This window comes from Narcine bancroftii, chromosome 5, assembly GCF_036971445.1.
Source record: "Narcine bancroftii isolate sNarBan1 chromosome 5, sNarBan1.hap1, whole genome shotgun sequence".
NCBI classification, from domain to species: Eukaryota; Metazoa; Chordata; class Chondrichthyes; order Torpediniformes; family Narcinidae; genus Narcine; species Narcine bancroftii.
This window is the reverse complement of record NC_091473.1, coordinates 186,179,983-186,194,393: the sequence shown is the minus strand read 5'-3', so window position 1 is coordinate 186,194,393 and position 14,411 is coordinate 186,179,983. Positions and strand designations below refer to the sequence as shown.

At 47.4% G+C, this 14,411-nt stretch overlaps 1 protein-coding gene across 7 annotated transcripts in view; it reads left to right on the top strand.

Moving 5' to 3' along the window:
• ubap2l (ubiquitin associated protein 2-like) overlaps positions 1–14,411 on the top strand; it is a 131,467-nt gene that overhangs the window by 44,432 nt on the left and 72,624 nt on the right. For 5 of the 7 annotated variants that reach the window (XM_069940160.1, XM_069940163.1, XM_069940165.1 and 2 more), the window contains exons 2-4: positions 2,189–2,318; positions 7,712–7,789; positions 11,140–11,250. In XM_069940160.1, coding sequence (XP_069796261.1) covers positions 2,229–2,318; positions 7,712–7,789; positions 11,140–11,250 — 279 coding nt within the window. In that variant the 5' untranslated portion in view covers positions 2,189–2,228. Of the gene's footprint in view, positions 1–86; positions 296–2,188; positions 2,319–7,711; positions 7,790–11,139; positions 11,251–14,411 lie in introns of those variants that run through there. The other 2 variants (XM_069940162.1, XM_069940164.1) reach the window with 2 other exon arrangements.

Here is a 14,411-nt window from a genome sequence, read left to right as displayed (position 1 = left end):
GCGCTGACATGCTTTCTTCACGATGGCATTCTTGTTTTCGGTCCAGGAATGGTCCTACAAGATAGTGACTCCCAGGAATTTTAATCTGCTCACCATCTGCATCTCTGATTCTCCCAATGATCACTGGATCGTACACATCTGGTTTTCCTCTCTTGACATCTGCAGTCAATTCCTTGGTTTTGCTTGTGTGTAATGGCTGAAGTTATTATCCCCATCCTGGCCCTCCTGAAACATGCTGGTGGTTGTGATTGACTACAAATTCAACTGGACCAACACAGAAATGCTGGTGCTGCAGGTAACATGGAGGCTGGGTATTCTGAAGCGTGTTTTCCCTCCCTATTATGTTCAAGTTGCAAGTCAGGGACATGATGGGATGGTTTCCACTTACCTGTTCAAGTTTAATGTCGCCCACACCAAGATCTTTTCCTTCCAGCTTCTGATTATCCTGTAATGCACCACGTAATCTGTGTTCCCTTTGGCCAATCCAAATTTTTTGACTTTGCTCAATTGAATTCCACTGGCCAAATTTTTAAGCCGTGTATTAGTCCACGAGGTGGTGGGGGGGTTGTAGTGATAGTGGGTTGATGAAACGAGTTGCCAGAGGAAGCAGCGGCGGCGGCAGCGCAGTTAGCATCACGGTTAATGCTACATTATTGCAGCCCTCTTATTCTATACTCCCCTACCGTGGAAACAACGTTGCCACGTCCACTCTCCAGGCCTTTCAGCATTGAAAATACTTCCGTGCTTTCCCCCTCCCTCACTTTGGGGCAGCACTGTTTGCATAGTGCTACAGTGTTACAGCACCAGCGACCAGGATTTGAATCCAGCACTGTCTATAAAGGAGTTTGTAGATTCTCCTCGTGTCCTGCATGGGGTTTCCTCCAGGTGCTCCGGTTTCCTCCCACCTTTCAAAACTGCGGTCTGGTCATTTAATTGGGTGCATTTGGGCACTCAAGTGGCCAGAATCTGCTCCTACCGCGTTGTAAATAGATTTGTTCAGAATTTATTTAAATAAATTTAATTTCTTAAGCAGGAGGTGGTTTTCGAGCACTGGGGTCGGCAGGGGATGCGGTGATTGGGTGGGGCGTGGGAGAATGGAGATGCTGGGCACTGAAGCTAAACCCAAGGAGCTCAGTGGTTTGAGTAACTGCCGTGGGAGAGAAAGAATGGTTGACGTTTCGGGCCGGAACCCTTCGTCAAGGCTAAGGATACAGAGAGTGAGAGAGAGAGAATATGGAAAGAGGATACAGTGAATGGGGTTCACAGTGGATTTAGGAAGTGGGCAACAGATCTTGGGAGGAGTAAAACGCAAAACTGTGAAGTAAAAACACAATGCTGGAAATTCTCAGCAGGTCAAACTCTTTATATAGTAAAGATACATTCCCAAAATTTTGGGCTTGAACTCTTCAAGGTACTTTGTTGAATTGGACTCCTGGTTTAAAACTGTGTGTTCAATTCAGTTGGTTAAATTTAGAGCAGAATACAACGGTAGTGGAAGGACTCTGAGCAATGTGGGTGAACTCCAAGGTGTTAAGAAGAGTCTGTTTCTGCAGGACACTCAAAACTGCTGCACAGGCTGATACCGTTGTTAAGAATGCATATGGTGTGTTGGACTTCATTAACCGTGACATCGAACCATTTAGTAACATTACAGCTGTATAAGACCTTGGAGAAGATTGTGTTCAGTCTGGTCACCACGAGAGAAAGGATGTGGCTGCTATCAAGAGGATACAGAGGAAATTTACAAGGATGCTGCCTGGATTGCAGAGCATGCCTTGGAGTGTCAGAGGATGAGGGCTGACCTGTTAGAGGTGTACAGGATGATGAGAGCCATTGATCGTGTGGATGGCCAGAGGTTTATTTTTTTTGCCCAGGCTGAAATGGCTAACACAGGGATGTCACTTTAAGGTACTTGGGAGTAAGTTCCTCACATTGAGTGTGGTGGCTGTATGGAATGTGTTTCCAGCAATGGTAGTGGAGGCAGATAGAATAGGATCTTTAAAAGACTATTAGATGGAACTGAGAAACATGGAGAGTCGTGTTGTAGGGAAATTCTAGGCAGTTGTTGGGAGTGGTTTATTAGGTTGGCACAACACTGCTACATTTGTCTAATGCCAATGTGCTAACCGTAATGTTCTAAGTTGAAGACTTCTTTTATTCATCCATTTTTTCTCTTGTTTCCCTGCAGGTTTGTACCTTGTAAATACTGTTATTTGTATATACTGTAAATGATGACGTCAGTGGGCACCAGTCGAGCCCGAGGCAACTGGGATCAGACGCAGACACAGAATCAGACACAGCAGAAACAGCGGCCACAGGTAACCGTGCAGATAACCCACGCTGCTTTGCCTGCGTTGCTTCCGTCCCTTGAAGCCAGCACCTCTTTGGTTCCGTCTGGGTGTCCACTGTAGTTGTTGCCTTGTGAAGACCATAAGACATAGGAGCAGAAAAAGGAAATTCAGCCCATCGAGTCGACCCCGGCATATAATCGTGAACTGATCCATTTTCCCCACTCAACCCCATAGCCCAGCCTTCTCCCCATAACCTTTAATGCCCTGGCTAGTCAAGAACGTATCAATCTCTGCCTTAAATACACCCAATAACCTGGGCTCCACAAACGCCTGTGCAACAAATTCCACAGATTTACCTCCCTCTGGCTGAAGAAATTCTTCGGCCTCTCTGTCGTAAGCAGATACCCTTCAATCCTGACGTTGTGCCCTCTTGTCCTAGACTCTTCCACCATGGGAAACAACCTTTCTGCATTTACTTTGACAATGTCTTTCAACATTTGAATTGTTTCAATGTGATTCTCCCTCCATTCTCCTAAATTCAAAAAAATTCTGCGCAGGAGCTGTCAAACGTTCCTCATTTGATAACCCTTACATTCCTGGAATCCTTTGAACCCTCTCCAACGTCAGCACATCCTTTCTTAAACGAGGTGCCCAAAACTGCTCACAATTCTCCAAGTGAGGTCTCACCAGTGCCTTATAAAACCTCAACATCACATCCCTGCTCTTGCATCCTATTCCTCTTGAAATGAACACCAGGATTGAATTTGCCTTCTTCACCACTGACTCAACCTGCAAGTTTACCTTCAGGCTCGAGAACTCCCAGTTCCCTTTGCATCCAGGCATTTTCAGATTTCTCTCCATTTAAATATATTTTTTCTACCAAAGCTGCATGACCGTACACTTTCCGGCATTATAGTAAAGCAGGGATGGGTGTGAAGTCAGGGTTGCTCTCCTGGTGCACCTGCCAGGGCACCCCCTACCCAGGCTAGTTCCTGGGAGCTTGCAGATTCAGACATGCTGTCGAGCTCCTCTGGCCAAGGGGGGCATGAAGGGGACTGGCAGAGGGAGTGCTGAGAACTGCACAATGTGCAGACCATCAGCAGCAGAATGCTTTAGCCCTTGCCATCCATTACCAGCTCTTCCCTCCCCGCACCCCCACTCCTAGCTCCTCTTCTTATTATCAGGTTCCAAGCGCTCTCCCCTTTTGGCGCCAAACACGTTGGAGAAATCAGCAGGCCATGCAAATGTTGGCCTTCATTGCTGCAGGGATTGAACTAGGAGCAGGAGGTTATGCTGCAACTGCACTCGGTCCTGGTGAGGCCGCATCGAGAGCACTGCGTCCAGTTCTGGTCTCCTTACTTGAGGAAGGATGTTTTGGCTCTGGGGGCGGTGCAGAGGTGGTCCACCAGGTTGATTTCAGAGATGAGGGGGTAGGCCTATGAGGTCTGGGACTGACCTCACTTGAATTCAGCAGAATGAGGGGGAGGGGATCTTATAGAAACGTATAAAATTATGAAAGGCATCGATAAGATTGAGGTAGGAATTGGTGGAGGAGGCTAGAACTAGAGAACATAGCCTAAAGATTAGTTATTTAAACAGGGTAATAGATTTAAGATGGAGATGAGGAGGAACTGCTTTTTACCGAGTGAATCTGGAATTCACTCCCATTGAAGCAGTCGGGGCGACCTCAATAAAGATATTTAATGTGGAATAGATTTTTACATAGCAAGGGAATTATGGGACATGGGGAAAAGGCAGGTAATTGGACATGAGCCTATCATCGGATCACCCATGATCTCGTCGAAAGGCTCAAAGGGCCGGATGGACTGCTGTTCCTATTTCTTACGTTCTTGTGTTCTTGCACCTTTTCGGGCCTGGGCTCTTTGTCAGGAATGTATCCAAGATATTGGTCACCCTTGGTTTCCTTCGGATGCTGTGTGGCCTGTCTCTCTAGCATGTCTGCGTGTGGTACTCAACCCTAGCATCTGCGGACTTTCTTGTTTAACTCCAACCCCCCTCCCCTTGGGAGTGAGGCTTGCCAGAATCCAATAGCACCTGCATGTTTCTGCAGTGTTGCACAAAAGCAGTCTTGCATCAGCTGCAAGATAATCCATGGCTAAGCCCAACTGTTCAAGGTGGTGAGTCGTAATTTTCCTGCACTGTGCTGTCGTGTGTTTGCCCGTTGAGGTGTTCCGAAGCGATTCTTTTGGTTTTGTTGCAATGCCAATGCTTGGATATTTGGGGTGTTCCTCAATTTGTCAAGTAATAATACATAAAATGTAATATACATCATATACTTCAACCATCGTCGGCCTTAAAAATCAAAGAATCGCCATGAGCATTGCCTGGTGCCCCCAACAATAGGAGAAAGAAGCAAAAGAGATTCCCTTTAGAGATACTGAGTGTCCATGGATTGGCCTCCAGTGGTCCCATAGCCTCTGTAGATGCACAGGCTCCTGTTCAAACCATTGGCAGCCTGAGCTCAAGATCCGAACCTCCGTTGCAATCAGGAAGCTTTCAGCACCCTTCGAGACCCCTTCTTGCCCTCAGGGCTCCCTCGAATCTCCATTCCACTGCCTGGTTCCCGCAAGCCAGTCTTCACCAGCCCACAGCCTGTGTGGATCCTTCGACCGCAAGTTGCTAACTGCCCACAGCCTGTGTAGGTCCTTCAGCAGCCGAGCCCCTCGGTTGTCTGCTGCTGTGATCACCTTATCTGTTGAGTCATCTCTGCTTCTCCTCAACAGGGGCTGGGGAGAGTCTCCCCATTTCAGATGCCATGCAAGGGTCTTCTGCTCCCCCGAGAATACAACACCTCGTGGGTACATTGACCAGGACAGGTGCCACCGCCTTGGGCAGGTACCATGTGGTTGCAGGGTTTTAAGAAAAAACACTGTCGCTCCTTTAACAGGCAAAAAAGCCTGAGTTTAAAGCCTGTGTCATGACCAGCCAGTATGATCCTGTGGCACAGCGCTCTTGTCTTCGCTCCTTGCTCTCCTGGCTCCGCAGCAGTTTCTTTTAAAGTGATCCCACTGGTGTAGGTGGTCAGGGATGGCATTCAGCTCCCGACTGGAGTTGGAGGGTTGAGGCGTGTGGAGGAATGGGCACAGCACCCTCCCCATCCCCGCCACCCATTTTCCATTGGAAGTCATTGGACTAAAAGTTGTTTGGATTAAAAAAAAATTTAATTGCATTTCCCAAGTCCTGATCTGGTTGAAGTCCCTTAGAATGCATGGTGAGACTAGCACTTAAATTGGTGCCTGCTCCAGAGGATTGGGAAGGCGGCGATGCAGTTGTACCTCAGTGAGCTGCTATAGATTTGACTGTACTCACAATAGACCATAGGTGCAAGAGTAGGCCATTCAGCCCTTTGAGACAGCACCGGCATTCTCTGTGATCATTCACCATCAGTACCCTTTTCCTGCCTTCTCCCCATACCCCTTGACTCCGCTATCTTTAAGAGTTCTATCTAACTCTTTCTTGAAGGCATCCAGAGAATTGGCCTCCACTGCCATCTGAGGCAGAGCATTCCACAGATCCAAAACTGGTTGGGTTGGTTGTATGGTTGGCTATGTAACCTTGTACTCTTGTGTGTCCCAGTGCTGAACAGGAGGGACCAGTTCGCAGCATTGTTACCTTGTGACAGGTGTTCCATTATCACTTTGTTTGGTCTGGGTGTGTTCTGTTCCCGCCCACCTTCCCTCCCGAGGTTTCAGAGAAGGTCTCCATGCTCAGTGTGGTAAATCCTTGAGCTGAAGTTGACTGTGTCCCAACCAGTAGATCTTCTGTCAGATTTGAGCTCTTCATCTGGCAGACAGAGGGCTGGTTTGTTGTTTTCTGTTGCCTCCCCTGTTATGCTTAGATAAGGCATTCCCAGGACTGTGCTTGGTCAGTGAGATCCTTTAAAAATGCTGTGTGGCCATAAACGATTCAATAAGGTTGAAAGAGTGCAGAGAAGATTCACAGGGGTATTGAGTAAAAGACGAAAAACTGCAGACAACTTGATTAAATTAAAATCAGAATGCTGGAGAAACTCGGCAGGTCAAACAGTGTACTTAATGTAGCAAAGGTGAAGAAGGGCTCAACCCTGAAATGTTGGTTATGTATCTTTATATTTGCTATATAAAATACACTCTGACCTGCCAAGTTGCTCCAATATTGTGTTTTTACTTTGTAAGGATATTGCTGAGATTTGAAGAGCTGAGCTACAGAGAACGATTAAGCAAGTTAGGACTTTATTCCCTGTAGCGGAGAAGAATGAGAGGAGATTTGATAGAGGTGTACAAAATTATGATGGGTAGAAATAAAGTAACTGCAAGCAGACTTTTCCACAGAGGTTGGGTGAGAACAGAACTAGAGGATGTGGTTAAGGCTGAAAGGGGACAGTGGGGGGGGATTTCTTCATGCAGAATGTGGAATGAACTGAAGTGGTGAATGCAGGCTCATTTTTGTTCATTTTAAAAAAAATTGGACAGGTATGTGGATGGAAGGGGAATGGAAGGCTATGCCTGTGGTGCAGTTCAGTGGGACTAGGCAGAATAATAATTCAGCACAGACTAGACAGGCCAAGGGGCTTTTTGCAATGACACGGGCAGCAGTGTTGAGTCAACCACATCGTTCTGTTGTGGGATATGTTGGGGTGGGGGGGGAAATAAACTCTGCTGTTCAACCGACATCTTTTGTATGTGCCAGAAAAGCCTAATCAGCGGAATGGGGGGGGGAAATGTGCTTTGATGATAGCTTTGAATTGGTGGGGGGGGGTGGTGGCTTTGTCAGGTGTGTGGGAGATGAAGGAGGAGAAAGTCGATTTTGCACCTGGGGTGGAACAAGTGCAGGCGTGTCTCGTGGTCGACAGGAGTAGTAGCCGCACCTAGCAAGTGAAGGGTTGGGGCTGTGTGGGCTTTGACCTCCAGATGCTGAGGATGGGGTTGTGGGTGGGGAGGGGGGGTAGGTGGGAGGTTGACTCCTTCAGCTGGAAGAGACCAGAAGGATGGGTCAAGGTACCTTTTGCAAGAAGCAGATTGTAGATGCTGGAATCTTGAGCAAACAACAACTTGCTGGTGGAAAGCTCAGCAGGTCGAAGGTCTCGGCCAGTTGGAGGTCCAGACCCAAAACATGGATGGACCATTTCTTGGTTCTTGATTAGCCAGGGCATTAAAGGTTATGGGGGAAAGGCCAGACAGTAGGGTTGAGTTGGAAAATGGATTGAATAGTGGGGCAAACTCGATGGGCTAAATAGCCTACTTCTGCTCCTATGTCATGTGGTCTTATTTCTACCCATGGATGCTGGATCTATTCAGCAATTCTTCGTTCGCTCAAAATATTTCTCGTGCTTGTCTGACACCCCACCAGTTCCTTTCTAAATTTGACTTGCTTCTTTTCTATCACTTTCTTTATTTTTTTAAATTTGACCCTATCTCAAGGCCACAGCAGAGCAGATACGAATTGCACAGATGATTTCAGACCACAATGACGCTGACTTTGAAGAGAAAGTAAAGCAGGTCAGTATTAGAGAGCAACACCGGGGTCCTTTGCACCTGGGCAGGGGGCCCCTCTGTTTGGAGTGCACTGGGATCAATTTGGGAGCAGTGACGAATATCTTAATTAATTTGGTTCTGGAGTCTTTAAGTGTCTTGAACAGGCTTTATAACTTAATGAATGGTTGTCAACCTTTGGCAGTTGGCACCTCAAGTATTTCATTCGTGAAGGGGGAATCTGGAAGGTTTGTGGGGAAACTTGAGGAGAACCTGGAGTTGCTCAGAGTAGAAAGCATCAATGGAAATGTGATTGAACGCAAGAAATGGGAGCAGGAGACAGGCATCTGGCCTGATTCGCCAAGATCAGGTTGTTGTGGCCACAGATTTAACCACTCGTGGCTGTAACAGCACCAGCGACCATGGTTTGAATCCAGCGCTGTCTGTAAGGAGTTTGTACGCTCTCCCCGTGTTTGCGTGGGTCTTCTCTGGATGCACCAGTTTCCTCCCACCATTCAAAACGTACCAGGTTGTCGTTCAATTGGGTGTAATGCGGTGGCACGGCCTTGAGAGCCAAAAGGGCCTGTTTCTGTGCTCTGATTAAAAAAAAAAGAATTCCCCGTTACCCTTAATTCAAGATTCCTTCCATTGTTATGTCATAGTACAGAAGGTGATATTTCATGAAATTGCCCTAAGAATCGGCATTAGTGTCACAAAGCGTTCCTTACTGTGGGATAGAGAAGTGAAAGAGAGCCCCTTCAGCTCCCGTAGCCTCTGCAGCTGCACAGACCCCTGTTTGATTCATCGCCAAGCTCTTCTTCAGAGATCTTTCCTTGTCTGTCCTTCTGTCTGTCTCTGAAATACGTTCAATGAGGCGACCTCTGCTGCTTCTTTGGGCAGAATTCCACAGACTCGCTAAACTCTGGGAGAAGTAGTTCTTCATCTCCATTAAATCTACTCCCCTAAATCTTGAGGCTGTGTCTCCTTGTTTTAGTCTCAGTTGCCAGTGGAAGCTACCTTTAATTTTAATTAAATTTAGATGGGAAACATGGTAACAGGCCCCTCACATGCACCAATTAACCTTCAATCGCCCTACGTTTTTTGAACCCCGTACCTTTCTGCTTCTATTTCATCTCTCTCACAATTGTTCTTGTCTCTTTAATACTATATCATTTTTAAACCAATGTGTATAGTACTAATCTACTCAATCTATTGTCATAAAATAACGCCTCATCTCTATTCTCGATCTGGCGAATCTCCTCTGCACCACTTCCAAAGCCTGTATATCTTTCCTCCAGTAAGGAGACCAGAACTGCACGCAGTTCTCCAGGTGCGGCCCCCCATCCCCTGTACAGCTGTGGAAGAGCCTCCTTGTTCTTAAATTCCATTCCTTTGGTAATGAAGGCCAATGCCCCATTTACATGCCAACTAACCGTTTGCAATTCATGTGCAAGCATTCCCAAGTCTCTCTGCACAAAAGCATGCTGCAGATTTTCAGCATTCAGTCTGATCAATTATTTTTCCTTTCCAAAATGGGTGACCTCGCATTCACTCTTATCTCCCAGATCGTTGCCCATTCACTTAACCTATCTACTGTTTGTACTCCTGTAAAAGTCGAATTTTGTGGACCATCTTTTAATGTTAAATTTATGGGGTTGACAATTTCATGGATACTGCTTTTGATGGGCTGAAATTGACACTTGAAACCAAAGTACCCATATCAGCAGTAGAAGTGCAAATGATCTCTAGATGAACAAAGAACAAAAGCTGAGGCAGTTGTCTACGTTTGACGCATTGGGAGCTCTGAGTAGGCAGCCAGGGCTGAGGCGCAGGTCCACGTTCAACGTGTCAGGAGCTCCATTGGGTAGGCAGCCAGGGACCCGAGGTGCTAGTCTGCGTTTCACGCATTGGGAGCTCCGATGGGTAGACAGCCGGGTGCCGAGGCGCGAGTCCACGTTTGACGTGCCAGGAGCTCCGAGGGGTAGACATCCGGGGTGCCGAGGCGCGAGTCCACGTTTGACGTGTCAGGAGCTCCGAGGGGTAGATAACCGGGGTGCAAGGCGCGAGTCCACGTTTGATGTGCCAGGAGCTCCAATGGGTAGGCAGCCAGGGACCCGAGGTGCTAGTCTGCGTTTCACACATTGGGAGCTCCGATGGGTAGACAGCCGGGTGCCGAGGCGCGAGTCCACGTTTGACGTGCCAGGAGCTCCGAGGGGTAGACAACCGGGGTGCAAGGCGCGAGTCCACGTTTGACGTTCCAGGAGCTCCGAGGGGTAGACAACCGGGGTGCAAGGCGCGAGTCAACGTTTGACGTGCCAGGAGCTCCGAGGGGTAGGCAGCCGGAGGCGCAAGTCTGTGCTTGATGCGTCAGGAGCTCTGATGGGCAGGCAGCCCTGAGGCGCTAGTGTGTGGCCGAGGCATTCGGAGCTCTGGGCTGCAGGTGGCTGTGGGTTGAGGTGAAAGATTAGGGCCGACTTTTACACAAGATATATGGAAAGTTCCAGATTTTTTGGCCAAAAATATGGGGTACACTTTTATGAGATCGACTTTTACGCGAGTACATTCAGTATATGTAGAGACTCTGTCCTCTTCACATTTGCTTTTCTTCTGAATTTAACATCATTAGCAAATGTAGATGTGTTGCTCTTCCATCCAACTCGATGAAGACAACCGTGAGCCTAACACCAATCTTTGTAGCACGAACCACATATTGCTAGCCAGAGAAAGGCTCATTTATCCTAACTCTGCCTTCTGCTGCTTGACCAGTCCCCAATCCACCAATATGCAACCCCCAGATCCATTTAACATTTGGCAAGTTGGCAGTAAGATTAAAGGTGTTTCCTGGGGGTTTTGGCTGAAGTTTTCTTATAAAGAAGAGAAATCTGATGTAATTTTTTTGGGCCTGGGATGGGTGAAAGAAGCATAGAATTTCCTTCTTGCTCAGTGATTTTTCTAAATTCTTGACGGACATTTTAGGTGGTGTGTGAGAGGAGAGAGAAAATTTGAAAACCACTGGTTTAAAGGATCAGCCCAGGTCCAATGCATCAAGCGTCCTTTTGAGCAAGATTGTGAGTCAGTGATTTGCGGGAGTTTAGTTGCCTGAGGCACTGCCCCTCCAATTCTATGCAGAAACCGGGCCCTATCGTGGGTGGAGAATGGGATGGCGGGGTAGGAGAGGGGGGAGGTGCTGCGTTTATTTGCCAGTGGGTGGGCGGGGGGGGGGGATGTGGGAGGGTGCAGCCTTTTATTCTTGCTTAGATTGCTGCCTCCTGCCAGGGAGCGTGAAGGCCCCTGGAGTGTCTTCCCCCCCCACCCTTCGTGGCCTCGCTCTGCAACTTGTAATGACCACTGACGCCATTCCCTCTTCTGTCCCACAGCTGATTGACATCACGGGCAAAAACCAGGATGAGTGCATGATTGCTCTGCACGACTGCAATGGTGATGTCAACAGGGCCATCAATGTTCTCCTGGAAGGAAACCCGGACACGGTAGGACTTGTGTGTACGAATGGGAACCAGTGCAGCAGATGGTGGGGTGTGTGTTCATTAGGCATGTCCCTTTCTCTCACTGCTTTCCCTGTCTAGTTACACTGCCTGATATTGAGTGGCACTGTTAGCGAAGCGGTTAGTGCAATGCTGTTGCAGCACCAGCAACCCGAGTTCAAATCCGGTGCTGTCTGTAAGGAGTTACGGCGTTCTCCGTGTCTGCCTGCGTTTCCTTTCACCATTTCAAAAGTATTGGGTTTGTAGGTCAGTTGGGTGTAATTGGGCGGTACGGGCTCGCTGACATGTCTGTTCGTGGACTGATGCACTGCCAGACTGAGGCCACCTACAAATTGGAGAATCAACACCTCTGGGTACCCTCTAACCAGATGGCATTAACGTCTCCGGTTTCCATTAGCTGCCACCACCCCTTCTCCGTCTCCCCTACCCCAGCTGTGCATTCACAGAGCCAAACCGCCCCCCCTCCCTCCCCCATCAATTCTCACCTTCCTCGCTCCTGGGCCCCTCTCCATATCCAATTAGCACCTTCTGCCTGCTGGGCTGTGTTCCTCCTGTGCTCTTTCTTTTAATTCAGGCGCCTGCCTGCTCTTTACTCATACCTTGAGGAAGGGCTCAGGCCTGAAATGTTGGTTGCTGATCTTTACTTCCCACGAGAGTGGCTGAAACCCTCCAGCATATCTGTGTTTTTACTACGATTGCAGCGTCTGCAGATTTTCGTGTTTCATTCCTCATCTAAAAAACTAAAAACCCCTGGGATCCAGCACCTATGGGACTTGGTAGATGCCAGATAAGTGTATTTTCTGGTTGCTTGAGATTGCACACTGCATGATTGGCGAACTAACAGCAAGGTGTGTTAATTTTAAACATTTTTTTCCCCGGTTGCTTGAGGCAGCCAGTTGCTTAAATTCCGGATAACAGGGGTTTTACTGTATTTGTCCAAGTGTCTTTTGAATATATGAATAGAATAACTTTCCACTGGCAAATTGGCCACCCTCTTGAGTGGGAATAAAAAATCCCTGTTCCCTCCTAAATCTCTCCCTGCCCCCCCCACCTTAAATCTGCCCTCCAGTTCTAGAATTATTTTGAGGAAAGAAATATGTGAGCATTCATTTCATCCAGGCCTGTTGCCGTTGTATAAAACTTCTATGATGTCCCTGCCCGTCTTTGCTCTTGGGTGGAAAGACCCAGCCTCTCCGCATAACTTGAGTCCTCCTGTCCCGGCAGCTTCCATCTCATTCAACTTGCTGAGTCCTTCAAGTGGCTAGGCAGCCAGAACTGCCTCAACCTGCTCTTGCTGGAGGCTCCCACTCTTCTGTTGATGACATTCATAGAGCATTTCAACTCAGAAACAGGCCCTTTTGCCCGACTAGTCCTTGCCAAACTTTTTTTTGGCCATCCCTCTGACCTGCACCATTTCCCTCTGTACCCCTCCCATCCATGTACCTGTCCACATTTTTCTTAAATGTCAAAATGGAGCCCGTATTCACCTCTTCATCTTGTTCCACGCTCTCACCAATCTCTGTTGGAAGGTGCTCGCCCTCGTGTTCCCTTTAAACTTTTCCCTTTCAACCTTAATTGATGTCCTCTAGTTATTTTCTCACCTAAGCTCGGTGGAAAATAGACTACTTGCATTTACTCTAACTGGCACAGTTAACATTGTGGGGCAACCTGTTACAGCACCAGGGACCAAATCTCTTGGGCTGTCGGTAAGGAGTTTAAACATTCTCCCTGAGTCTGCATGGGTTTCCTCCAGGTGCTCTGGTTTCCTCCCATCGTACAAAAGCAACATACTGGGGGTTGTAGGTCAATTGGAAGGCACGGGCTCGTAGGCCAAAAGTGCTGTTACCGTGCTGTATGTTTAAACTTTATACCCCTCATAATTTTGTATATCTCTGTCAAATTTCCCCTCATTCTTCTACATCAGCCTTTCTCAAACTTTTTTGGCCATTGCCCCCGTAAGACTCTGCTCACAATTTATGGGCCCCCTTCACGCTGTGTAGCAGTCAAGATTTGGTTTCTTCTGTACTGCTCTCCTACCAACTACATTAAAAATATTTATGTTATATGAGGTGAAAGAAAATATGGCTTTTTCCATGTGTTGTGATCCCCATTAAGAATGGCTGTCTCAGGGGAGTCACGTGATGGAGTAGTGGCCGGTAGGGGAACTCCACCCCTCTCCAGAATAGTTAAAAAAAGATAGAGAAAAAACAAAGGCACAAACATAAAAACCATAACAAAGTCAAAGTAAAAGTGTGGAGAAAATGGCAGCGAAGAAAGAAAAACCAAAAACGGGAAGAAAAGAAGAAGGAAAGACGTCGGAAGAAGAAGGTGAAGGCCTTACCTGTACGAGGAGGCCCGCCGTGGAGAGAGAAGCCCGCTCCCTGAGGTCAGTCGAAGCCCCGAACTCGGGACTACAAAAATGGCTCATGGAGCCAAACAAAAGTGCGATGCGCAAGACAAAAATAACACTGACGGGAGGGGGGACCAGCTGAGGAGTAGATCTCCACAGCTGAAACAGGCAACTACAACACAACAGCAAGAGGAAAACATAGAAAATAACGAGAACAAGAAGGAAGAGAGTAAAATTAAGAAATCAAGGAAACAACAGATGACCAACCCAGAGGAAGAAGACCAACACCAAGACACTTCTAATAAAAATAAGACCAAAAATACCCAACAAAATAAAACAACCCAACAAGAAAACCAGAAGAGACAGAGGTAAAGGACACAGACCCTGGAGTGGACTCAGAAGAAGAGGAGGAAGAACACAGAGAAATGGAAGATGAAGGGAAGGGCAAGTACATGGATATATTTTTTTTAAAGAATATATGGAATCAGTAAAAGAATGGCAGTCACAAGAATTCAGTGAAATAAAAAGAAGAATAGAAAGTACAGAAGAAAAAGTGAATAGATTAGAGATGATCATGTTATATCGTGTTATATGGCGAGCTCTCCACTGGCCACCGTGACAGAGGTGCACCAAAGAAAAGGTACAAGGACTGCCTAAAGAAATCTCTTGGTGCCTGTCACATTGACCACCGCCAGTGGGCTGATAACGCCTCAAACCATGCATCTTGGCGCCTCACAGTTTGGCGGGCAGCAACCTCCTTTGAAGAAGACCCCAGAGCCCACCTCACTGACAAAAG